This window comes from Diceros bicornis, chromosome X (assembly GCF_020826845.1).
Source record: "Diceros bicornis minor isolate mBicDic1 chromosome X, mDicBic1.mat.cur, whole genome shotgun sequence".
Lineage (NCBI taxonomy): Eukaryota > Metazoa > Chordata > Mammalia > Perissodactyla > Rhinocerotidae > Diceros > Diceros bicornis.
The window spans coordinates 137,506,031-137,532,871 of NC_080781.1; the positions used below are offsets into that span (position 1 = coordinate 137,506,031).

General features: G+C 51.2%; 1 protein-coding gene across 1 annotated transcript; it reads right to left on the reverse strand.

The window, feature by feature from the left end:
- HAUS7 (HAUS augmin like complex subunit 7) lies at nucleotides 1-26,841 on the reverse strand. The gene is made up of 10 exons (XM_058534929.1): nucleotides 26,728-26,841; nucleotides 25,775-25,890; nucleotides 21,087-21,154; nucleotides 18,638-18,699; nucleotides 9,426-9,517; nucleotides 8,772-8,930; nucleotides 8,560-8,656; nucleotides 7,735-7,959; nucleotides 6,921-7,035; nucleotides 1-264 (listed from the first exon to the last, which is right to left on the reverse strand). The coding sequence occupies exons 1-10, from the start codon at nucleotides 26,824-26,826 to the stop codon at nucleotides 14-16; spliced, it is 1,284 nt and encodes a 427-aa protein (XP_058390912.1). The 5' UTR covers nucleotides 26,827-26,841; the 3' UTR covers nucleotides 1-13.

The window sequence follows — 26,841 nt, forward strand, 5'->3', positions numbered from 1 at the left end:
CTTTCTCTCCAGCTCACACGGCTGTCCTGCCCCACCTCTGACCCCTTCCTCCCTCCCCCTCCCAAGGAGCTGAAGGCGCCAGGCATTTGGAGGCTGTGCCCAGAGAATACGGGGGCTGTAAGTGCTTCTCCTGATGATGGCTCAGCCCTTCCCGGCTGCCTGGCTCTCTGAGTCGGAGCCTCCTGCTCCCAGCCGACCCTGCGCCTTTGCGCAGACCGTCGTTGAAGATCTTATATTTCTGGGTTACTTCTTCCATTTTGGTGGCTGCAGAGAAAAGAAAAATGCAAACAGCAAATTGAGTCTCGTGCTTCCCAGCCCGGAAGGGGCAGCTCCCCTCCTGTCCCCAGCCAGGCATCTCTTTCACCGGCTCTCCTCAGGCCCTGAGCACCCCAGCACCTGGCCTTCAAGGGGCTTGCAGCCTGGGGGCCTGACTCCTACTGTGACCCGGAAACTGCCAAGCCAGGAGCTGCTAAGGAGCCACACTCACCAGGCCATGTCCCTGCCCATCGCACCCCCACCAGAGCCCAGGAGCTGGGAGATGTTCTGATTTTGATGGTGTGTTCAATTTTAATCGGACCAATAACCTACATACCCAAACAGATCAAATGACACGGGCCTTAGCTGCTCACCTGACCCTGCAGGCAACTGCTGTGAACTGCTGCTTGGCTTTCAGAGGTGGGGGGACGCCACCACAACATGCACCTGCCTCTCAAGGTACCAACTTCAGATAATGGCCATGGGACGCAGAATGCAGGGACTTTAGCTCACTCTCCCTCCCTTGGAGACTAGGGCTCCTCGTTCGGGTTCCCTGGCACTGATGCCTTAGCTTCAGTAGACAGCCTGTCCTTCCTCCACCACCTTGCCTCCCTCCCTCCGAGTGGTCCTCTCCTCTCCCACATGGCCAACTCATTAGCTGGCATTTGGTCCTGCCAGTCCCAAGGATGACTCTGAAGCTCAGGAATCATGGGGTGTGCCTTGGTACATGGGTACCGGGCCTCGGGGTGGACTCCTTGCAGAGCTGGGACCAAGCTCAGCCCACCCAGGCCTGGCTCCAACAACCCTCTCCACTGGCCATCAATACTCCCGCTGGGGTCAGTCTAGCATGCTTCCCATCGCGATCACATTTCTCCACAGGTGGGGTTCTCCTAGGTCCCTTGGGGTGTCATCTGCCTTTACCAAATCCTCAGGTTTTCCCAGCCTCCAGACTCCCTCCAGCTCGCTCTGCTTCTGGGGCTGCCCCCAGTCCCGGGTGCTTCGTCAGCTCACGTGTCTCCCTTCATCCCGGGCTCGCATCACTACCTTGCCCTCACTTGGCTCAGAGTTCGGCTGGGTCTTGGGTCCTAAGCCAGAAGCCCCTAGCCCTCCAAACGTGCGAGGCCTTAGCCTCTGGAGGCCGTGGGCTCTTTGGAAACTAGGGCCCTAGTGCTGCGTCCCTGCTACTCTGGGTTTCAGGAGGCTGGGCCTGGCGATGCGTCCTTTGGGCTCCATCTGCTCTGTACATGGAATCTGGAGACGCCCGTCAGCTCTGCACGTCCGTCGCTTCACTGGTAACCTCTGCCTCCGTTTTTTTGTGTGTGTGTGTGAGGAAGATTAGCCCTGAGCTAACATCTGCCAATCCTCCTCTTTTTGCCGAGGAAGACTGGCCCTGGGCTAACATCCATGCCCATCTTCCTCCACTTTATATGGGACGCCGCTACAGCATGGCTTGCCAAGCAGTGTGTCGGTGCGTGCCTGGGATCTGAACCGGCAGACCACGGGCCGCCGCAGCAGAGCACGCACTTAACCGCTTGCACCACCGGGCCGGCCCCTCTGCCTCCGTTTTCCCTCCTCTCTCTGGAGAGCCTGGGAGCTGCCTGGATGGAGCCTCTGCACCGCTTCTCTTTGTCTTCATTTTGTTTGTCTCTTTTCTCTCTATTCTTACAGATTTGTTGCCTCATTTTGTTTTCTACTCTTTCTCTTGATTTTTTCAACATTTTGGCAACCATTTTTAACTATTTTCTAGGTATGTTTGGACATGATACTGAGTATGCCAATTCAAGTTTGTTGGAAAGTTCTCTGAATGATCCATTAGCCCTGCTTTTCCAAGTCTTTCTTCTCTCGTATTTTCATGGCACTGGTGTTGATCCAGGTTGGGGAGAAGAGGCCTGGGAAGCTGGCACACTGGTCGCGCTCTGCTCTGGTGGAATCGCCCATTTCCTGCAGGGTCCCCCCACCAGGAGTTCAGCAGGCAGGGACCAGCCCTCATGCCACGGACCCTCAGAGGCCAGAAAAGAGCTGGGCTTCCCCTGGGCCGCCAGCCACACAAGGACCCTGGGTTTGCCATTCACGTCAATTCTTTTCTTCACAAGAAAGCAGGCTAGGGTCTCACTGGGAGCACCAACCTGTACACACCTGCAGTGCTTGTGCCCTCTGTGTCCGGCCCAGTCGCCACTGCCCTCTCCTGTGGCTGCCAGCCACACGGCCCTGGGACTGTGGCAGTTCCACCAGGCAGACCAGCTCCCCCACTGCTCCCTCAGGCTGTCCTCTTGGCTATGGCTTCCTCCACCCATTTCATCCAGTAAATTGCTCCCATCCACTTTCTAGGTTCTAGAAACCTGTGACCATTTCTCCATGTCAGTGCCATCAACTCCCCTCCCCCAAGTTCAGCACTGAGAGGGTTGCTTCGTTTTCAAAATGTATCAATATTTTCATGGCACTGGAGTCTCCAGAGGCCTGTGAGGCAAATGAGGCTTCAGGTCCACCCAATCGAGATGGCAACTGGTGAACGACAATTGGACAAGCTGCCCACCAATGTCGCCAAGGCCCTCCCTGTGCACACGAGGCCCAGGCTCTGGACACAGGCCCAGCAGGCACACCCAGCCCCTCACACAAGGCTCTCACTTCAGATGTGGGGACGTGCGACCAACACAGTCTGGCTACTGGCACCCAGATCAGTGGCCTAGCTTCTTATTCTGGGAGGGGAAGTAGCACAGACACACACACCTTCAACAGTGGGAGGGCCTGAGGAGGTCAGTCGTGGATCCCGAGGCCCTCCATTTGTCAGGTGGAAACAGGGGAAATGCAAAGGCCGTTCTGACTGGCCCTTGGAGTGGAGCTGGCATAGACCGTTTCTCTGGCGTGTCTATAGCTCAAGAACTCATCGCAAACAAAACCTGGTAGCTGCATTGACAAGAGCAGAGCCGGAGGGCTGGAGAGGCCAATTGCCCCTGCAGGCCCTGCCCCCTCCGAGCAGAAGGCACCATTTGGTGTAGCGCTTTCCCTCACGACTCTCCAGAGCCGCAGAGGCAACCAGACAAGCGGCAAGCAGGCGCTAGGCGCTTCTCTGCACGCAGAGCGCCGGGGAGGGGAGGGGAGGGGGCGGTTCCCACAGCTTAGATGTCAACAGCGCCTGTCTAAAAGGTAAGATTTGCCTCAGTCCTGTGGTCATAGGTGAGACGGCACATGGTGAAGACCACTGACAACTATTATTACATTAATGATAGCATGGATTATAAGCATCTTATTAACAGCAATTATAGACACTGGGGGTGAGAGTCACAGTGACAGTGGTGATTAGGATAAACATGATAAATTTTAAAATGGAGGATTCTGTTGCAGTTCAGTCAGAAAAAGAGACTGCTGAGTGCCAGGTCTCCACATGGCAAGTGTGTGCGTGCCAAGGCCAAGAGCAGCGAGTAGGCTGCTGCGGAGGAGAGGGCTGGCTGGAGAGTCCCTGTAAAAACAGCCCTCCAAGAATATTTGCAAAACATACATCTGACAAGGGGTTGATCTCCATAATATATAAAGAACTCACACAATTGAACAACAAAAAAACAAACAACCCGATCAAAAAATGGGCAGAGGGGGCCGGCCCGGTGGCGCAAGCGGTTAAGTGCGCGCGCTCCGCTGCGGCGGCCCGGGGTTCGCTGGTTCGGATCCCGGGCGCGCACCGACGCACCGCTTGGTAAGCCATGCTGTGGCGGCGTCCCATATAAAGTGGAGGAAGATGGGCACAGATGTTAGCCCAGGGCCGTCTTCCTCAGCAAAAAAAAGAGGAGGATTGGCAGATGTTAGCTCAGGGCTGATCTCCTCACAAAAAAAAAAAAAAAAAAATGGGCAGAGGAAATGAACAGACACTTCTCCAAGGAAGATATACAGATGGCCTATGCTCAACATCACTAATCATCAGGGAAATGCAAATCAAAACAACACTAAGATACCACCTCACGCCCGTTAGAATGGCTATAATCACCAAGACAAAAAACAACAAATGTTGGAGAGGATGTGGAGAAACAGGAACCCTCATACACAGCTGGTGGGAATGCAAATTGGTGCAGCCTCTATGGAAAACAGTATGGAGATTCCTCAAAGAATTAAAAATAGAGATGCCCTATGATCCAGCCATCCCACTACTGGGAATCTATCCAACGCACCTGAAATCAACAATCCAAAGAGGCTTATGCACCCCTATGTTCATTGCAGCATTATTCACCATAGCCAAGAAGTGGAAGCAACCTAAGTGTCCCTCGACTGACGATTGGATTAAGAAAATGTGGTATATATATACAATGGAATACTACTCAGCCATAAAAAAAGACAAAATCGTCCCATTTGCAACAACATGGATGGGCCTGGAGTGTATTATGTTAAGTGAAATAAGCCAGAAAGAGAAAGACAAACACTGTATGATCTCACTCATATGTGGAATATAAACCAACACATGGACAGAGAAAACTGGACTGTGGTTACCAGGGGCAGTGGGGGTGGGGGGTGGGCACAAGGGGTGAAGGGAGTCATATATGGGGTGATGGACAAACAAAAATGTACAACCCAAAATTTCACAATGTTAGAAACCATTAAAACATCAATAAAAAAAATAAAAAAATAAAAAATTTAAAAAATTAAAAATTAAAAAAAAAAAAAAAAAAAAAACAGCCCTCCAAAGGGACAGCACCAAGGCTCCATGACCTAAAGCCACTCCTTAGGGGTGCACTGGGGGGACACACTTACAGGCAAATGTTTTAGTCACTGCTGCCTGAGGTGGAGGATAAGAGGCGGGGCAAACAACGGATGAACCAAAAAAGGCTGCATGAGAGGCTGAGGCCGAGACATCCGCAAGGGCTTTAAAAAGCTCGGGCTCCTGGGAATCTCAAAGGCCCCGCGCATGCCCAGGGCTATGCAGATGCCCAGGAGAGACCTGAGAAGGCCCTGAGCAGTTGTCTCTGGCTGACCCTGAGGCTCAGAGCAAGCAGGAAGTGAAGGAGAAGGAAGAGTCATCAACTGTATGGCCAAGTGTTGATGAAAAACATGAAGCCACACACCCCAGAAGCTCAAAAAACTCAAAGCGATCCACACAAAGACATATTATAATCAAACTGTCAAAACCCAAAGACCCAGAGAATCTTGGAAGGAGAAGAGGAAAGGGACTCTTCAAATGGCCCATGAACCCTCAAACATCTACCATCTGGCCCTTTACACAAAAAGGTTGCCAACCTCAGGTACATGGCAGTGAAAAGGAACAAGTTACAGAAACACGTGGCAGACGGATCTCAGAGACACAACCATCCCCATGCCAGGAGAGCAGTTAGCTGGGGGGTGTCTATGGTGCTAGACAGGGTCTATTTCTTGGCCTGGGTCATGGTTACACAGCCTTCACTTTAAAATCATTTGAAATGGATGAAAGGGGGTTTGTCATAGCACAGGAAAAATCTCCAAATATTTCATGTTTCTATCCCTAGGAATTGAGACTCCTCCCTAAAGGCTATTTTTCTTATTTAAAAAAAAAAAAAACACCTTTCCTGAATGTCTATTCCCTTAACAAAAAAATAAACTTACACAGAAAAAAAAGATTAATTAAAACTAAAGTCAGATACAGTTTTGTCCCACCCAATAGCGGAAATGTGGGAAGGACAAACCTAGCACTGAGGAGGCTCCAGGGAGATGGACACCACCTGGCCTTAAAGCAGTGCTGAGGCAGCCTCCCGACCACGGCATCGGGAACCCCACCCTAAGGACGCAATCTCAAATGGGAACACACTTTACGTCTAAACATGGTCACTGCACCCTTTTTTAAAGATTGACAATCAGGGTAGGGGGTGCCTAAGTAAAACATGTTCACTGGGGAATATCTGAAGACCACAGACCAGGATGAAGAAACAGGAATTGAATGAAACCACCTCTGATTCCGACACAGAGGAAATCAATGTCTACGTTCTGGCTCACTTCCTGCAGGGGGTTCCTCTACAGTTTTTTCCTTTAGAAAGGTAAGATCATACTGTATATTTCAACCTGCATTTTCTCTTTGACATTCTATAATATGCATTTCCTCACATCATCCTAACCAACTTTTGAAACAACAAATACAACCCCATCATACACATAATACGATTATTTACCCAAGCCTTACCCAACGGGAAAACTTTGGGTTGTTTCCATTTTTCACTAGTGCAAATCCTGTGACAGCATTATGTAGAATAGTAAAAAAGGGAAAATGACCTACGGCTCAGCAATAGAAAACGTTTAGCAAATTATAGCAAATTAAAAATGTTACCTAGAGAACATGGGAAAATGCTTGAAATGAAGGTCCAAGAGAAAGAACACAATATAAAACTGTACACGCTGTGATGACACATAACTTATAACAAAGAAATAAGAAATGAGAGGAAAGATAATAGTGGGAAATAGACCAAAATCTTCACTCTGAGCATCTCTGGGCCACCAGGTTATAGACTGTTTTTATTTGATCTCTGCACGTCTTTGGGTTATCCCAATTTTTTACAATTAATATTTTTATTTTATAATGTCAAAAGCATTTTTTCAAGGGAAGAAGAAGAAAGAAGTAACAGGTCGGTCCCCAAATGTTGGTGGAGCACAGATGGAGCTCACGCATGAGGTGCGCTGGGACAGCCCCGTCCCTGACCATTGAGCCAGCAACCACATACCTAGACTCATCTCAGAGCTGTTGCTGCCCCAAAAGATCTGCTCACTCTGCTGCTGCTTCACCATCTCCACGGTTTCAGCCCAGATGCCAGTGACCTCCATGACTGCTTTCAACAGCTGGGGTGGGAGGAGGACATGTGGGCATTAAGTGCTGGTGGTCTAACCTAGGGAAGGCATCTCCTGTTTCCCACCCAGGATCACATTAAGCATGCGCTCCTCCCTAGGCCCTCGACCACGGGACATTCACCCCCAAGGACAGTGCAGGCTGAAGGCAGGACTCCTAGCTAGCTGGAAAGTCACCAATCAGAGTTCTCCAACCTAACTCCCTTCCTCCTGGCCCAGCGGGATGCCACACTATCACGTGCCCCATCCCACACTGGTAGCCAAGCAAAGCCAGTGGTGCAGTGGGAAAATCAATGTTCCAAGATAAGAGGGCCTTTCTGATGGGAGAAGACTATACCCTAACTTGCCCTGTTGGCAAATTGCAAAGGACAAGCTGGTCAGAGGTTTGGAAGTCTAGGAGCTTTTCTGCTAAAAAACCAAGACAGACATCGTGGAAGCCCTGAGCCAATATCAGAGGTCCACATGTGGCAACTGTACTCATAATCATAACCAAATGCAGCGTGGGGGCCCACCCCAACCTGCCCGAGGTCCCAGGGTGAGGGCCAGAGCCCGGAGGCCGCAGCCCACCTGTGCGTCATAGGGAGTCTGGGCCAAGCCCCTCTCAGACCTTTGTCCCAGCCCTCAGGTCCCTTGCTGGGGGCTGCAGTGACACTGAAGGGGAGGGGCTGAGAGAGGGGAGAGGGTGACTCTTACTTGGCTGCATGACGTCAGAATCTGGCACACGGCCTGGATGATGGGGCCGCACGGGTGGAGGTAGGGGCCTGGGCGTTGGCAGCACTCAGCCAGCTCATCGTCATAGACTTGGAGGAAAGCCACAACAAGCTGGTGGAAGTCAGAGACAACCAGGCGCAGCTTCTGGTCCAGGGTGCCGGTGTCGGCCCTGTTCATCTCAGCCCCTTGCTGGTGTTGCACAAAGTACTGCAAAGCCAGAGGCGGAGAGTCCGTCAAGGTTCCCCTGCTTGCCCCTGCGGTACCAGGTCCCTAGCCTGCTTCAGGGGCAAGGTCTGCTGGCCACCCCATGCTTCCGCAGACCAGGTGACATAAGACCAGAGGCAGAAAAGAGCAACTCAGTGTCAAACAAGGCCGCCTGGCTTCTGGCCTCAGTCTTGCAACTTCTGCCTGTGCCAGCCTCCATCTCCTCTTCAGGAAAATAAGGATGCCAGGCCAAGGGCTACTGGGAGGACCACAAGTGAGAAAGCGTGGGACAGCCAGGAGCTCGGGGCCTGGCGCACAGCCTGCCCTAGGCAGATCCTTTCTGTTCTTCGGAAAGCCTCCCCGCTCCTGCCCAGAGCTTGTCTGCCTCCCCCTTCACGTGGGCTGAGCACCCACCACATTCTAGAACCTGTCAGGCCCTGCGCACACACCACCTCACTTATGCCTCACAACATACCCACTTTAAAAGTGGGGCACCTGAGGCTGGGGGAGGTGTCGTTCTTTGCCCAAGGACACAAAGTGGGGCCCCTGTAGCCAGGCCCTCGTCTCCAACCTCTGTAGCTCCCAAGACCTGGTGCCCCTCACCTCTACCCTGAGTGCCTGCAGCTTAACAGCGCTCTCCTGCAGCTGCCTGACCAGCTCCAACGCCTTCTCCTCCTCCAACTCGACAGAGGGGCTGGCCCTGCAGGGAGAGAGGGGGGACACTTCCAGCTCTGCACCATCACAAGCATCAGGGCACCTGTAGGCGACACATGGAAGGGTGTGTCCCAGGTAACAGAACCAAGCAGGGCACGTACCTCGGCCAATCATCACTCTGCTTGTCGAGGAGGGGCTGCATGTCCAGGGGCCACGGGTCACACTTGGGGCTCAGGAGCATCTGTAGGTGGGAGCTGGAGAACAGCTCCCCCAGCAGCGCCTCATTCTTCTCCCTGGTGTCCTCAAAGTGCTCCTTCGCACTGCAAAAAGACAGCCCCAGGGCCATGCTGTCAACGGCCGGAGCATGGCCTCCAGGGACCACGCTAGCAGCCCTGCCAAGGCCCCTGGCCTAGGGAGCCCTCGGTCCCATGGGGGCAATCCAAGAGGCAAAACGACACCAGGCAGAGAGGCTGAGGGAAGGGGTCTCCTCCAGTCCCTGCCTGCTCTGGCAGCCAGAGCCAAGCCCCACTCGAAGAGCCCACCTGCCTGTAGCGCCAGCCTGCAGTACACCTGCACACTGACAGCCTGGGACCTTGGACAGCGCCCCGGGGGGGTGTCCTGCCTGGGCTTACACCCTACAGCTCCTGGGCCGGCATGCAGCTGCTGCCAGCAGAGCGAGGAATAAAACCTCAGCTGGAGATGTGCCTGGTGGTAGGCCTAGGTGCCCAGCGGGCCCCCTAGGCCCCACCAGCTCCAGCTAGAGGACCAAGGGCGCCTGTCACCTGTTGTGTGGAGGGCCCATGCCAAGCCTTCACCTGGAGCAGCTGGAATATCCGATGGTCAAGCTCCGGATCACGTCCAGCAGCTGGTCCAGGAAGTGCAGTTGCTTCTGGGCACAGGCCCGGCCCTGGGCAGGGAAAGCCACATGCATCTGCTGGCCAGGCATGCCAGGTGCCACTGCCCAAACACCCTGCCCTGCTGGGGCTAGTGGAAAGGAGGGGCCTGGCCGCCAGCTCCCTGGTCCCTGCCCAGCAGCATCTTGGACTGGCTTGGGCACCTTGGCCTCAGGGACTGCTGTCATTGAGTGTTCCTGGCTCAAGCCCAGCCCCAGGCTGCAATGATGCCTGGGACCACCCTCTGGAAAGTGGCAAGTACCATAGAAACAGACGGAAGTGTGTTCTCATCACACATCCTACAGCGCCGCCTCTTGGGTGGGCATGTTGAGCACAGCAGAGCCGGCTGAAGGCAGAACACAGCCCACAGGGACCTAATGGTGGCCTGTTCCACAGGAACATCCCCAGGAGGAGGCCTGTTCTTGGCAGATCACCCTCCGCAGCTAGGAATGGCCAAAGCTGACCATCACAGCAAGACGAGGCCATGCAGGGGGACTGCACTGACCCCGCTCCTCTCCAAAGGATCTGCCGGGCCAAGAGCTCAAGGCTTCAGAACTACAACTCCTTCCTCCTTCCAGAAAGGGGAGGAGGCTCGCAGCCGATCCCCAGGACCCAAATGCTAACACCCTGAGAGGCCTAGCCTGCTCCAGAGAGCCCTGTGTTAGCAGGGGTGCTGAAAAGAAAGCTGGCCCTGTCTCTCCATTTTAGCCCCTCTCCATTTAGCCCTCAGTGCCCCTGCCCTGCCACACCCACTATTCTGAGAAATGCATCAGAAGGATTCACTCAGCAGGCCTTGCTGGCAACTGAACTACCAAGCCCTCTAAGAAGCATTTGCACTTAAAGTGGCATGGAAGGCACAGGCTGAAGTGAAAGGGCTGAGAGGCTCCTGGTGGCATTTTAGGCCAGGTGGCTCTGGGTGGGGAGGAGATTTGGAGACAGGAGTGCGCTCTACTCCAATGTTAACAGCTCACCTCCCTGTCCACGGGTTCTCTCTGGAAGTCCCTGCAAGCCAGGCTCCCAGCTGTGTGACCACATCAACAGGACCAGTGTCTCTGGAAGCTTCTGGCATCTCCATCTCCATGCCCTCAGCTTGCCACTGGCTGCTTGGGCCTCATCACTACCTCCTGTTGACTCATCCTCCCACTCTGCCCAAGTCACTCTGAGCCAAAGTGACACACCTGAAGGGCAGCCTGGGAGTAGGAGGTAGGGGATGGGACACTGTCAACTCAGGGGACAGCCCAGACAGAAACATGAGAGCAACTGTCACTCAGGATCTCACAAAGCCTTGACCAGTGGCCAGGGCTGGGACCCCCTGCCTGCTGTCCCCTCCTCAGCACAGATCTGGCTCTGATAGCGCCCCATGCCGAGGAAGGGGAAGGTGCCCCTGCTCAGGGCTCTGCCAGCCTGGGGTGGGGCTGAGACTGTGGAACTGATCCCACTGGGCAGTTCTGGCCTGTGCCTCCCTGTGAGCTCCCCAGGCCACAGGCCCAGACCACAGAGGTCCTCTGTGGGTCATTAGACCTGAGAGTCCCCACACTGGACTACAGCCACCTCCCTGAAGCCCGTCCGTGGCCTCTACTGGCCTGGGAGCAGCACCCAACAGAGGCCTCATCCCATCTGTCTCCCATCTGTTCCCCGGCAAAGGGTCTGACCCAACAAAGGACACTTGGAAAGGTCTGCAGAGTGAATCCATGAAGCCCCAGATGCTCCGGGTGGGACTCCCTCCACTGGCTCCCACCCCAATCCTTCCATCAGCAAACTCAGTGGGCCTGGCCTAATCTGGCTGCTTTCCCCTACTGTTGCCTTCACTATCACAGCCACCCAAGCCAGCACCCGCGGGCCTGGGCACAGCTGCAGCCTGCCGATAGGTCTCTACTCAGCCACCTCCTTCAGGCCATGGCCACAGCCATCTCCACGACACTTAACAGAAACTATAGTGACCACTCACTACATTGACAAGAATACCCTAAGGCCTCTCCAGGCCTACCATATCCCACATGGTCGGCCCCCCAGGTCTGCTCCAGCCAAACCAGCCTACTGGCTGTTTCTGGAACAGCCCAAGCACACGCCACCTCAGGGCTGTTCTCTCTGTTCTGCTGCCTGGAGCACTCTCCCAGATATGCTCTTTTCATTCGGCTGCACTGGTATTTTTTATTGAGAAACAATGCACGCACCATTGTATGAATTCACACTTTTTTAAGTGTACAGTTCGGTGGTTGTTAGCATAGTCACAGAGCTATGCAGCCATCACTGTGATGTAAGTCCAGAACATTTCCACCACCCCCAAAAGAAACCCCATCTATATTAGCAGTCACTCCCCATAACCCCTACCCTGACCCCTGACACCCACTCATCTCCTTTCTGTCACTGGATTTGCCTCTTCTGGACCTTTCATAGAAATGGAATCATGCAATAGGTGGTCTTTTGTGTCTGGCTTCTTTCACTCAGCATAATGTTTTCAAGGTCCATCCACATTGTAGCATGTATTGGTAGTTTGTTCTTTATTATTGCTAATTAGTTTATCCATTCACCAGTTGATGGAAATTTGGGTGGTTTCTATTTTGGGGCTATTGAGCATAATACTTCCTGTTCCTGTACAAGTTTCTGTGTGGACAGAAGTTTTCAGTCTTCTTGGGGATAAAGCTGAGAGTGGAGGTATTGGGTCAGGTGGTAAGTCTACGTTTACCTTTCTGAGGAACCGCCAGACTGTCTTCCATAGTAGCTGCCCCATTTCACATCCCCACTTGCTGTGCATGAGGGCTCCAATCTCTCTTCATCCTCACCAGTGCTTCTTATTTTCATTTTTTTTTATTATAGCCATCCTAGTGTGTATGAAGTGGGATTTCATTGAGGTTTAGATTTGCGTTTCCCTGATGACTAATGATGGTGAGTATCTTTTCATGCAGTTATTGGCTATTTGTTTGGAGAAAAGTCTATTCAGATCCATTGTCCATTTTTGAGTTGGGTTATCTGTCTTTTTATTATTGAGTTGTAAGAGTTCTTTATAGATTCTGGATACTAGATCCTTATCAGCTATATGATTGACAAAGATTCTCTCTCATTCTGTGGATTCTCTTCACTTTTTTTTTTTTTTTTTTTTGCTGAGGAAGAGTGGCCCTGAGCTTACATCTATACCAATCTTCCTTTATTCTGTATGTGGGTTGCCATGACAGCATGGCTTGATGAGTGGTGTAGGTCTGTGCCTGGGATCCAAACCCGCAAACCCAGGCTGCCAAAGCAGAGTGCACCGAACTTAACCACTACGCCACTGGGCCAGCCCTCTCTTCACTTTCTTTAATGGTGACCTTTGAAGCACCAAAGTGTTTCATTTTAATGAATCCAATTGATCTATTTTTTCTTTTGTTGCTTGTGCTTCAAAATGATGACTTTTTAAAAATATCGTTATGAACTCATGGATCTAAATATACATGAAAGGTCTCAGTGTACTGCACTCAATGTCCTTACAATGTGCGCACTGTCCCCACAATGTCTCCCCTTTGGCCTGTGAGGGTTTCTATTGCTAGCTTGCTCCTGAGTCCTTTGGACATGACCGTAAGTCTTGGATGGCTGCCTTGCTCTCTGGTATGACAAGGTGTCCCTGATTCAACTGGTACATTTCCTGCCCCAAGCCTGTGTTACAACTGGGGTGTCGTTGTCCTCGGCCTTTTCAGAGGACAAAGCAAGGAAATGCATATGTCTATTCACACACATATGTATGTGTATATGTATATGTACATATACATTTTTTCCGTTAAAATACATTAGGAGCTCACGCTGATATTCCCAATTCCAATTCCACACTATAGGGTTTGACCAAACCTAATGACCCTACTCCCGTATCTCCTTTCTCTTCTGCCCTGACTCCCAGCTCTCAATAATGCCAACATAAATTATTCTTTTGCTGTTATTTTTTATTCCTTAAAATGGAATGAAGAAGTGAGCCATGCTCCAACATGGATAGCCTTTGAAAATACTGTGCTAAGTGAAGAAGCCAGTCACAAAAGGCAACACAGTGTATGCCTCCATTTCTACGAAATAGAGATAGGAGAGTAGTGATTGCCAGTGCCTGCTTAAAGGGCACAGGGTCTCCTTTCAGGGTGATGAAAATGTTCTAGAACTAGACAGAGCTGATGGTTGCACAACACCAGGAATGTACTAAATGCCACTGAATTGTATGTTTTAAAATGGCTTAAAAAAATTGGGCACCAAGTTTCAGTTTGGGAAGATAAAAAGAGTTCTGGAAATGGAAAGTGGTAGTGGTTGCACAACACTATGAATGTGCTTAATGTCACTGACTATACACTGAAACATGGTTCAGATGGTAAATTTTATGTTATGTGTATTTTATCATAATAAAAACATATTTTAAAAAAAGAGTAGAGTTCCCTCAGGGCCTGCTGGGAAATTTTTGAAAAATGGTTAAAATGTTAAATTTTATGCTATGGGCATTTTACCACAATAAATGTTTTTAATAAAAACTAAGGGAAAGGTTATCATTCTGTGAGAGAGAGGGACCATATTCCTCTCCCACTGAACACCCACCCCTCAGAGCAGTACAGGACACATGTGGCAGGTGTCTGTAGTCTAGAAAGGCCAATGTCAGCAGGTGTGTCAGGGAGGCACACACGAATCTGCAATTTCCTTTCAGGCTGGTGGTGATACACCCTGTTCTCTCCTCCGCTCTCCCCAGCCCTGCACTTGGCTCAGCCCAAACTCAGAAGGGAGCATGGGGGTACAGACAGCGAGCTCCAGAAAAAGGAACCCCGAGTGCTCAGAGAGAGTGGGCAAAATCCCCGGCCTTTTTTCTCTCCTTCTTCTCTGCTCTCTCAGATCCCAGATCCCATCCAATATCACGGCAGGGTGGCAGCAGCAACAAAGGTGGACCCAACACTCTGAGGGCAGGGGACCTTCCTCTCCATTTGGTGGAGCTAGGGGCCAAACCCTGTGACTGCTTCTTCCCCTCTGTCCTCCTGCCACTGTGGTGCAGTCACAGAAGTGGGGGGTTTATGGCTGGAGGATGGAAAAGAGAGCCCCTTTCCCCGAGAACCAGAGAGTATCAAAGAGACAACATGGAGGGAAGCGCTTGGGAAAGTAAATCCATAAATCTATTTAGTAAATCTGTTTATGAACACCTGGGCTCACCCCCACCTGTGCAGGGGTGGGTCTGATCTTGGTGAGCATACTAAGACTTTGATTACTAAGCCAGGGGAGAACCAACGCCCAGGTCCCAGGATGACCACTGGGTGGTGTACATGCAGGACGGGCCTGAATAGCTGCACAAAAGCTGTGGAAACCGAGCTGACACTGGGACCACAGTCCAGAGAAGAGGCCTTGAACTTGTAGCTTAAACTTAACCAGGTTAAGTGCCTGCTAAAACACAAATATCAACATTCTCCATAAAATTTAACAAGACCCAGAGTCAAAGTAATAGTCAAAATGTCCAGGACACAATCCAAAATTAATTGGCACATGAAGAACCATAAAAATCTCAACTTGCATGAGAAAAGATAATCAACAGACACCAACTATGAGATGGCACAGATGCTGGAATTATCTAACAAATTTAAAGCAATCATTATAAAAATGCTGAATAAGTAATCATGAACACTCTTGAAACACAAGTTAAAATAGAAAGCATCAGCAAAGAAACAGAAAACACCTTTTTTAAAAAACCACATGGAAACTTTAGAACAGAAAAATAGAATAACTGAAATAAAAAACTCACTGATGGACTCAACAGCAGAACAGAGGAGACAAAGGAAAGAGTCAGTGAACTTGAAAACATTAACAGAAACTATCCAATGCGAGCAACAGAGAGAAAAAAGATTGAAAAAAAATTAAGACCCTCATAGATCTGTGGTACAATAATAAAAGGCCTAATATGTGTGTCATAGAAGGCCCAAAAAGAGAGGAGAAAAGCACATAAGCTAAAAAAATATTTGAAGAAATAATGGCTGAAAACTTCCCAAGTTTGGCAAAAGACATAAACTCACAGATTTGAGAAGCTGAACGAATACAAATAGGACAAATTCAAAGAAATATTCCCATAAACGCATAACCAAATTACTAAAAACTAATGACAAAGAAAAAAATTTTAAAGTAGTGGGAGAAAAACAAAGCACGACCCATAGGAGGAAAATGATGCAAATGACTGCAGATTTCTCATTGGAACCCACGGAGAAAGACGAATTGCCAACCCAGAATTCTATATCCAATGAAACTATCCATCAAGAATGAAGGGGAACTAGATGTATGCAAATAAATGAAATCTAAGAGAATTTGGACCCAACAGGCCACTGCTAAAGGAATTGCTAAAGGCAGTTCTTCAGACAGAAGTGAAATATACCAGAAGGAAACTTGGAACGTCACAAATGAAGGAAGAATAGAATAAAGGACAAAACCCCATGATCATCTCAGTAGATGCAGAGAAAACATTGACAAAATCAAACATCCTTCATGATAAAAACACTTAATAATCTAGGAATAGAAGGGAACATCCTCAACCTGATAAAGAGCATCTATGAAAAACCAACAGCTAACATCATACTCAACATTCACCACTGAGATGATGCTTTCCTCTCTTAGATGACGAACAAAGCAAGGATGCCCAGTCTTGCCATTTCTATTCAACATTACACTGAAGGTGCTAGCCAGAGCACTTAGGCAAGAAAAAGAAATAAAAGGCATCCAAATTGGAAAGCAGACATAAAACTACCTCTATTCGCAGACGACATGATCTTCTACACAGAAAATCCTAAGGAATACACTAAAAAACTATTCAAACTAACAAAGAAGTTTAGCAAAGTGGCAGGATACGGGAGCAATATGCAAAAATCAATTGTATTTCCACACACTAGCAATGAACAATACAAAAATGAAATTAAGAAAACAATTCCATTTACAGTACCATCATAAAGAAAAAAATACTTAGGAATAAATTTAACAAAAGAAGTACAAGTACAAGACTTGTCCAAATTCTCTGAAAGCTACAAAAAATCTTTGAAAGAAATTAAAGAAAACCTAAATAAATGGAAAGACAGCCCACATTTGTGGATAGGAAGACATAATATAGTACACGGCAATACTCCCCAAAGTGATCTACAGATTCAACACAATTTCCATCAAAAACCCAGTTGGCTTTTTTGTAGAAATTAAGAAGCTTATTCTAAAATTCATATGGAAATTCAAGGGACCCGTAATAGCTGAAACAATCTTAAAAAAGAGCAAAGCTAGAGGATTCACATGCCACTACTTACCGCAAAGCTACAGTAATCATGACAATGTAGTATTGGCATAAGGACAAACATATAGGCCAGTGGAGTAGAATAGAGAATATAGAAATAAACCCTCACATTTACAGTTAATTGATTTTCAACACGGGTGCCAGGACAATTCAATGAGGAAAGAACGGTCTTTTCAATAAATGGTGCTGGGACAACTAGACAGCCACACGCAAAAGAATGAAGTTGGACACACACCTTACACCATACATAAAATTAACTCTAAATGGATCAAAGACCTAAATGTAAGAGCTAAAACTATAAAACTCTTAGAAGGAAACATAGGTGTCGATCTTCATAACTTTAGATTTGGCGATAGATTCTTAGATATGACACCAAAAGCACAAGCAACAAAAGAAAAAGTAAATAAATTGGACTTCATCAAAACTAAAAACTTTTGTGCTCCAAAGGATAAATCAAGAAAGTGAAGGGCTGGCCCATGGCTTAGCGGTTAAGTGTGTGCGCTCCGCTGCTGGTGGCCCGGGTTCGGATTCCGGGTGCACACCAACGCACCGCTTCTCCGGCCATGCTGAGGCCACGTCCCACATACAGCAACTAGAAGGATGTGCAACTATGACATACAACTATCTACTGGGGCTTTGGGGGAAAAAAGGGGAGGATTGGCAATAGATGTTAGCTCAGAGCCGGTCTTCCTCAGCAAAAAGAGGAGGATTAGCATGGATGTTAGCTCAGGGCTGATCTTCCTCACAAAAAAAATTAAATTAAATTAAAAAACTGAAAAAAAAAAGAAAAAGAAAAAACAAAAAGAAAGTGAAAAGACAGTCCACAGAATGAGAGAAAATATTTGTAAATTAAATATGGGATATGACTCATATCCAGAATGTATAAAGAATTCTTACAATTCAACAATAAAAAAAACAACCCAATCAAAAAGTGGGCAAAAGAACTGAATAGAGACATTTCTCCTAAGATATACAGATGGTCAATAAGCACATGAAAAGATGCTCAACATCATTAGTCATCAGGGAAATGCAAATTAAAACCACAGTGTGATATCCCTTCACACCCACCAGGCTGGCTGGAATCAAAAAGATGGACAATAACAAGGGTTGGTGAGGACGTGGAGACATTGGACCCCTCAATGTTGCTGGTGGAAGCATAAAATGGTGCAGCCACTTTGGAAAACAGTTTGGCGATTCCTCAAAAAGTTAAACGTAGGGTTACTACATGACCCATCAATTCCACTCCTAGCTATATACCCAAGAGAACTAAAAACACATGTTCAGTAAAAACCATATGGAAACATTCATAGCACTGTTATTTATAACAGCCAAAATGTGGAAATAATTATTTCAAAATTTAAAAAAATTTTCAGGGTTTCTTTGACTGATGCAGGGATGGATTAGAGCTGCCTCTGTATAAAAACTGGCGGCGGGCAGCATCTGGGGGAAAGCGTGTGGGCTTGGGAGCCAGGGCCTGGGGTTGAGGCTAGGCTCTGTCATCGGGTGACCTCCTCTGTGAAATGTGGCTAAGACAAGTACCCACCACCAAGGGTGGGTGTGACGATCACTGGCATGTAAAGTACTTACTACAATGCTGCTGTGTATGAAGTCACCGAACGAGGACAGGATGCACTCTCTGTCCCTTTGGTCATCATAAGCCAGAGATCTGCCTTGGCCTCCTCAGCTACCCTCCCCTCTCAGCCCTAGGGATGGCTGGGGTCTACCCAAGGGAATCTTATGGGTTCCTGTCCCCGGGGGCTAGGGAGCAGGGGCTGGGGATGCTGGCTCCCAGGCCTCAGGCACAAAGGCTTGGGGAAAGAAACCCCTCCCATCCCCATCCTGGCCTCACCAAGGCCCCTGGCCGGTAGGGAGAGAGAGGGCCCTCTCTTACCTTCAGGAGCTCCTGGTCATCTGGCCCACACAACATCAGCTCGTGGCCTAATTTCACCATCTCTGTCAGAACACAAGGGTCCTGTTACTGCAGACACTGTGCACCCAGGGGGCACACAAATACGCAGGGTGCGGAGCGCTGCCCTGAGAAGGTTGCTCCTACTCCAGTGTAGGCAGGCCCAGCACCCACAAGGCAAGGCTGGGCCTGGGAGACCCTGGTGGACAAGGAGGCAGGTGGACGACATACCCAGGTGCCTGGACTGCCTCTTGCCGTGTCAGCTGCACCCAGTCAGTGCCCCTCTCTGGGCGTCAGTTTCCTCACCTGAAAATAAGGAGTGGCATCTAATGCTCTTCCACAGAGAATTCTGGCTTCTAGAGAAACCAGCCAGCTACCCGCGGAGCTGACAGAGGTCAAAGAACCTTCCAAACATGCTGTGGGCCGCCCTTTCAGAGACCTCGCCAGGCCAAAGCAAACAGGACTGCCACTGACGCTTGTCAATTTCCTACCGGCCCTTCACATCATCATCTCCTTTCATCTTGCCAGGAACCCTAGGAGATGGGCCTTAGCTCCATTTTACAGATTGGGAAACTGAGTCCACGCAGGGTGCAGGGACTGCCCAGCCACATCTGCCAGGGTGCCCTAGTCATTTTCTGAGTAACCATCTGGTGTACAGAGAAAGGCCAGTACTTGGAGCCAGAAAACCTGGAGCCAACGCCAGCTCCGCACCCCCCACCTAGCCCTGTGGCAATGCCCTTCCCCCCTCACAGGCAAGGCCTGTCTCCTACCTCCTCGTACCTAGTAGCAGAGCAGGCATAACTCTGGCATCTGCTTTGGAAGGGCTGGTGCAGGAAGCAAGCAGAGCATCTATGTGAAAGCATTTGTAATCATTGGAACGCCATACGAATGCAGTTATAGCCCCAAGCACACCTGCTGCTTCCACAGCCCTTCACCCCAAATCCTTGTGTCCTCCCTGAGCCCTCTCTTGCTTAGTCCACATCAAAACCTCAGTGCCCCATCACCCCTCTGACCTCACCCCACCACTCTCCCTAGTCTCCTTGCTGCCCCTCAGAGCTGCCTACCTCAGGACCTTTGCACTCGCTGCTCTCTCGCCCCAAACACTCTTCTTGATATCTGCCAGGCTCGCTCCCTCCCTTTCTGCAAGTCTCTGCTTAAAACGGAGGCTTTCCTCAGCCACCTATGTCAACAGTACCACCCTTCCCCTAACCCACCCAAGCACCACTTTGGCGTCACCTGGCTTTCTTTACGGCGCTTCTCACTGTCCCATACACTGAGAATTCTGCTGCCTTCTTTATCACCTGTCTCACCCAGCATGCACATAAGCTCCAGGAGAGCAGCACAGTCCATTGCTGTACCACCAGCCCCTACAACAGTGCCAGGGGCGCCACAGGTGCTCCATAGATACTTGTCAAATGAACTTGTGCATGCTAAACCCGTACTTGTCCCTGTTTCTCCTGATTACACCCTCTGACAAGCACTCACATCTACCACCTGCTCTGACACTCTGTGCACTCCCACGAGGTGGGCAAGGCTGAGGTTATCACCCACACTTTACAGAAGAGGAAACTGAGGCTGGGAATGGCATGGTCAAGGCTGTGGCTGGGTTAAGGGCCAGGGTTAGCAGCTGTGCATGTGTCTGTTGGAGAATTCAGGTGTGGTCTGATGGTTAGGCTCACATGGCCTTGATGTAGTCCCATCAGTAGGAAGGTCCTGGACATAGTGCTGGGGAGAAGGGCAGCGTTTCTGGGCAGCCCGAGCCTGTCCACAGGCCAGCCCACAGGCTCCAAAACACAACGCCCTGTTCTTCTGGCCCATTTCAGCCTCGGAGACAACTGTCCCCAGATAATTAAATTGGCAGTGCCAGCTGGGGCATGGATGACGACCCCAGGTTCCAGTTCACCCAGCCTGTTGTAGTGGTTGGGCCAAACGCAGGCCCATGGAAAATTTGACTTTTGGAGATACCATTGTGAAGGTGAAGAGTTAGCCACCAACTTGAGGATTGCAATTTGCTCCCCTTACTTAATGCTCATTACTGGGTTAAGGATAGTTTCTGCCAGGAAAGGATAGAAAAGAAATGACTACAAGACAGCCCTGGTGGAGAGCTGCCCAGCGTGCTCCCAGAGACACCAGGTGTAGCACCATTAAGACAGGGACAGACCACTGGTGACACGGGCAAGAACCACTGTCTCTGCCCACAGTGCCTTGGTGGACGGGCTGGCAGGGAGACATACTCTGGGTCTCATCCATGTGCCCCTATGAGAGGAGCTCTCCAACTCACCGAGAAGGCTCTCACAATATCCACAGCGTGTGCACCATCCAGAAGAAAACACCAGTCCAATTGGAAATTCACAACAGCTAAGGAGGCTGTGTACAAGCTCAGAATGCCCCAGAATCCACCACCCAACTCCAAACTCCCGTAACGCAGACCCACCTTGGATCTTCACCTCAGCCGGGGTCGCCTTTGGCGAGCTGAACTTGTCCTGCCAGGAAGGAGAGACCCTGCAGGGAAAGAGCAAAACCAGTCAGGCTTGAGCGGGCCACAGAGGTCCGCTCACAACCCCTCGTTACATGCGCTCTAGAAAGTGGATGACTTGTGCACATGCTAAATGCCATTGAAATGTTCACTTTACAACGGATAATTTTATGTGATGTGAATTTCAACACCATAAATTATCAAGAGAAAAAAACTAAAAGATTTCTGAAAGTCTACCTCAGAAATGTGAAATTGAATACTGAAATTAAAATTTTCACAATAGGGCCGGCCCCGTGGCTTAGTGGTTAGGTGCTCACGCTCCGCTGCTGGCGACCCGGGTTCGGATCCCGGGCACGCACCGACACACCGCTTCTCTGGCCATGCTGAGGCCGCGTCCCACATACAGCAACTAGAAAGATGTGCAGCTATGACATACAACTATCTACTGGGGCTTTGGGGGAAAAAAATAAATAAATAAATAAAATTATAAAAAAAAAAAATTTTTCACAATAAAACAATGAAATGACTGCCCAAGAGGAAAAAACTGAAGTCCTCAGAGCTCTGAGCTCTTTCTCAGAGGGAACCAAGGGGCTGTTTTTTCTTTAAATCATGGGGCAGGTTTCTTTGGAGGATGTCCGATGAGGCCCTCCCTGCTCTGCTGGCTTTGCCGGCCCTGCCTGGGTCCTCCTATCACCCCTGCTCTTCTCATCATGGAGTGCTTTCTTCCTATGCAGCCCCAGCACACCAAGTCAGCTCTGCTCATCCTGTGAAGCCCACGGCTGACAGCACCTGCCCCAGGGGGGCAGCCCCCTTGGCATCCCTCCATCACAGTGGGACCTGGGCACCATCCTTCCACTGGACCCTTGCCTCCCAGACTGTGGGCTCACCAAGGCCAAGAGCTGGCTTTCTGTTCCATACTTCTGAGGCCCAACGCAGCAGCCAGCACAGAAAAGGTGGCCAGTGAGCATTAACGAATGAGTTATCATGGCCTCCCGCCATGGAATAATCTGTCATTAGTAAATGCCCACGTTTAGCTCTTTCAACAGAGCTAAGAAAGGCATAAATCAGTGGGAGATGATGCTACGCCAGGTCATGGCTTTAAGCCATTTCAGGGCTCCTAGTGTGATGGGCTCTGGGGTTACAGCCCCAGCCTCCCCAGTGGGGAGACAGTAATCCCAGCTGTTCCCCTTGGCCTGGTGGAACCCTGGCCTTGACAACACCACACAGATAAACAGGACAGTGGCCACTTGTAAGCATCTCACCTTAAGACACCAAGCTGACAGGCAGAACTGTTTCTAAACACAGACCACATCCAAAGGCAGTAAGGGCCCCAATACTCTGGCAGGCATCACAAGCAACACACGGCTCAGGTCTCCCGCTGAGTCTCCTCCATGAGCAGGCACGGTCTGAGCATTGCACTTGCAGCCCTGAGCTCTGGGCCTGGCACAGCACTGAGGCTGTGGGAACATCACTCCAGCCGCTGAGACCGACGCCTGCCTGCCAGGGAGCCACAGGAGCTGGCCACCATGGCAGGCCCTCCCCACGTAAAGATAAAGAGGCTCCTCCACTGGACAGCTGGACCACTCTGCCATTGTGGTGTGCGGGCCTGGGCCCCAGCCCTAGGGATCTGCTGACTCAGCATGGTGGGAAAAGGCACAGTGGCTGTTCCATGGACAGGTCTCACTGGTCATTCCCTGGGACCATGCCTCCAAATGCCTGTGTCCCAGGTCACACCGGCCCCAACCTTGCTGGGGCCCTGGGAGCTAGCAAGGCCACTCCAGACCTGAGGCCCAGGGCCCCACGCTGCAGGACTACAGTAGAGAGGGGCTGGACCCAGCAGCCTCAACTGCGTCACCTGTCTTCATGACTCATTAAGGCAACCACTCACTCGCCAAAAAGGGCTGGGACAGAAATGGCAGGAGGAGAAGGATCCCCCACCGTGTGAAATGCTAGGAGGCTGGCCTCTGAGCCTGGTTGCTGGGCAACGCTCCCTCTCACAAGGCGACAAGGAGCGAGAGCACTCAGCGATCCAGCAGGCACAGGCTGGACCACAGCAAACCACTTCAACACACTAAAGAACAAATCCACAAAAGCTGCAGTGACCTCACTCAGAAAGGGCTTTCATTAAAGTTGATTCTCCTAAAGCAGCAGGGAGCAGAGCAGAAACTAATGGCGCTCAGGGCCTTGAAAGCAAGTACAGCTCTTCGGGAGCCAGAGACTCACGTGCCTTGAATTCAGCAACCCAGGGGGCCCTGGGGCTCGGCCCCACCCCACGCTGAGGGCCAACACTGGGTGCAGCTTCCAGGTTCCTCCTGGAGAGGGATGAACAAGGTGGCCCTAAACCGAGGGCTGAAATGGTAAAGCCATGTGCAAAGAAAGCCAGTATGAAATTGGGGGTAACCCAAACGCTGTCCAATCCTCTTTTCAGGCCCTTGAAAGGCTTACAGCACTTTTGCCAACTTGGGATCATAAAAAGCAATTGTACGTTCCCTGATTGCTTCATGAAAAGATTTGGTTTCTTGTATTTTAAAAAGTACTAAAAGCATGTGAGGAATGTAGTCATAGACTGCCACCCAGCCCTCTCTGGCCAGCAGAATGACCCAGTCCCCAGCTTCTGGGCTCCTTCCCACGAGAGCCTCTCCAAGACGTGGCTTTGGCCCTCTCCTCCTGGGAGCGTGCTCAAGACCTCCGCATTAGCCTAGGCCATCCCCGCTCCTGTCTCTCCTCCCAGGTTCCTGGACCAGGCGCTGGTCCCTCCAAGGCTGGCAGTGGCTGTCACAGGAGCCATCTGCCATTCCGAGCCAGGCTCCTGCCATCTTTTGCCAGGGCTGATGCCACACCCTCCATGTTGGTCTCCCCATCTCCAGCCAAATCCATCTGCCACAGAACCCCCAAGTCACCTTGCCAAAATGCCAATTTCAGTCTGTCACTCCCCTGGTCCCATGCTGATCCTGCCCAGAGCGTAAAGTTCAAAGGCCTTCACGTGGCTTGCAAGGCTCCACATGGGCTGCCCCAAGCTGCCATTCAGGCCACTGCTGCCTGGCTCTCCCTCCCACAATTCAACTCCCCGCTCCCATTTAAACGAGCACCTACCGTTACCTGTTCCCTCCAAGATCAAATGCCACCTCCTCCCCGCCAATGTCCACAGCACTCAGACCACGGAGGTGTGTCCAACACTGGGATTGGATCTGCATCTTTTACAGCCACTTAAGGTCCAGCTCCTTGAGGACACCTATCTATGTCTAAGGTGCCTGGAAGGGCACGTGGGTGCACATGTGTCCATGCACCTGCTTGTCCACCCACAGCCTGGACCATGTCTCAGGTATGTGCAACACCACACTGTGGGCTGGGGTTGGCGGGGGAGGCCCACCCGGTGCCTGCCCTTCAGCAGCTCCCAGTGCTTTGGAGAGCCCGACTGGACGGCAGGCCAAGACAGAACCAACGGGCTGAGGGCTCGGGCAGGGATGCGCTCAAAAGATTGTGGGTGCTAGGGAAGGAGGAATACATTTTGCCCTTGGAACTGGAGATTTTTTAAAAGGAAATGGGACGTGTGAGCTGGGTCTTTGAAGGCTGTATAGAAGTATGTGTGACAGGCAGAGACCTGAAGGGCGTTTCCAGGAGGGACAAAAACATCAGCAAGAGCAAAAGGTTATGAGAGCACTGGTGTGTCAAGGCCTGGGGCTGGGCCTGGAGAAGGCCCTGGAAGGCAGCAGGAGGCGCTGCTAGAAAGGCAGAGGTTTAAACATGAAAACACTTCCTCCTTCCTCCTGGCTGTCCCTAGGACACCCCAGGCCAGGCCTGCTGAGGTCCCCCAGCCCGGAAGGGGCACCAACTGGGTGCTGCTCCACCACCAGGCTCCTGGCCAGGCGTCTCCTCAGCTGCGAGGGCACACAGGTCAGGTTGAAGAGGGGCAGGTCCAGGCCTGGCCTCATGAGAGACTCCCACACTGACTGAGCATGGCCACTCCAGAGAGGGCCCTGGGGGTCTCTCCCAACAGCACAGGAAGCTATGCTCCACAGGAGGCATGGGCAAGCCTTCCCCACCGGAGCCTTAAGACAGATGCTCAGCTCAGGGGCTGCTGCTCCTAAGGAACAGACATTCTGCAGGACTCTCTGGATCTTTCCCCTTGCCATTTGGGCAGGCTTTGCTTCCCTTGCACAGTCCAAGCACACACATCAAGCCACAACTTGACTCAAAGGACTGGGAAATGGGGTCTTAGCCCTGCTTATCACTCACTTCTTGGTGGCAAGACCCAAGACAGTTCACGACTGCAGCCTGACGCTCAGCTTCCCAGTATACAAATGAAAGTACCACAGTCAATCATTTCTCAGGTCCTTGCCAGCTCTGAAACTAGTAGTTAAAGCAAGAAAAATGCTCAGAAGCCAAGCTCAGCACTTCAGCAAAGTAGTGAATAGACTGGCTGAAGCACTGCGGGGCAGGGGGACACTTTCACCCCCCAATTTAAGCATGGCTCCAGAGCTGGCACCTCTTACCTAAGCATCTGCTCTCATAGTGCCCTGAGGTAGGATATAGAGCCCTCTGGGAGGACAGCTACTTATACCACTAACAAACCCCATCTTCCCCTGGTGGGTTGAGTGGTACCTGGTGTACCCTCGGGCTGGGCAAGGAAGAAACAACGACATTACCGTGTACACATCCACTCCAGGATTTCCAAGCGGTACTTCGAGGGGCTGCACAGCAGTTCCTGAATGGTCTGTGGTTCTGTGATGTAAAGACCCTTGAGGAAGGGGCAGTTGAGGTCCTAAGCAAAGAAAGGGAAAGCCAAGAAGCTCCAGAAAGCCAGCATCCCTGAAGGGCTGAAATGCACCTCTGTGATCATGCTCTTGGTGCTCCTTCCTTCACACACGTCTCCTGCCGCCCAGCTCCCACCGGGCTTGTCAGTGCTCACACGCTCCTCACCCCAGTGTGCACGCCAGCACACCTGCAGCACACCGCAGCGCTCTCCCTCCATCTGGCCCAGAGGTAAGTTCCCCTCCTTCTCAGCCCACATCTCCGGCTGCCACTTCACCTTCTTCAAGTACGCCCCCTCTGGGCTCGTGTAGCAGTTTGACCTAGTAGCAACTAGAGGCTTTAGAGAGATTTTGATCCAGGATCCCGGCTAGGGGACCAATGGGAAAGTTGGGGGAGGGGAAGGCGAGGGGAGGGGCAGTGCGTGCGGGACCTGGGACAGCTACCAGACCTTGTGGGGCGGGTTTCCTCACTACTGCCATTTGGCATCTGATGCTGACTCGACCGGGTGGCCCGGACTCTGCCCACACGTTTCCCCCTAGACCCCGCGAGCTCCTTGAGCCTGGGGCCTGTGCCAGCAGAGTTCCGTGCGACTGAAGTTACGGTGCAGTACACGCTGGGCGCCGGCCCGCATTAGCAGACACGGGCAGTGGAGACAGCAAGAGCGAAGGCCCCGGACAGCCCAAGGAGCTAAGCCGGACGCCCCACCAGGCGCCCCTGCGGCGGGGCACAGCGCGTGGCCCGGAGCCGCGACAGGGGCCGCCTGGTGCCACCGACTTCCGCAGCAGGCCCTGCCCGCCACGCCGCCCGGCCCCCGCCGCCCTGGGGTGGCTTCCTGCGTCCGCGTCACCTTCAGCTTCGCGAACACCTCCACGGCCGCCTCGAACACGCTGTCGTCGCCCTCGTAGCCACCGCCACCACCACCACCACCAGCGCCTAGCCCGGCCATGTTTCGCGCTCCAAG

Bases quoted from the DNA above. Each gene is read 5' to 3' on its own strand.
- HAUS7 (XM_058534929.1), bottom strand. From the start codon at position 26,826: ATGGCCGGGCTAGGCGCTGGTGGTGGTGGTGGTGGCGGTGGCTACGAG. The intron at 21,155-25,774 runs GTAATGTCGTTG...CTTTCCCTGCAG, and splicing joins CTGGAGTGGATGTGTACACG to GGTCTCTCCTTCCTGGCAGG. The intron at 9,518-18,637 runs GTAAGAGAGGGC...TTCCCTGCCCAG, and splicing joins ATGACCAGGAGCTCCTGAAG to GGCCGGGCCTGTGCCCAGAA.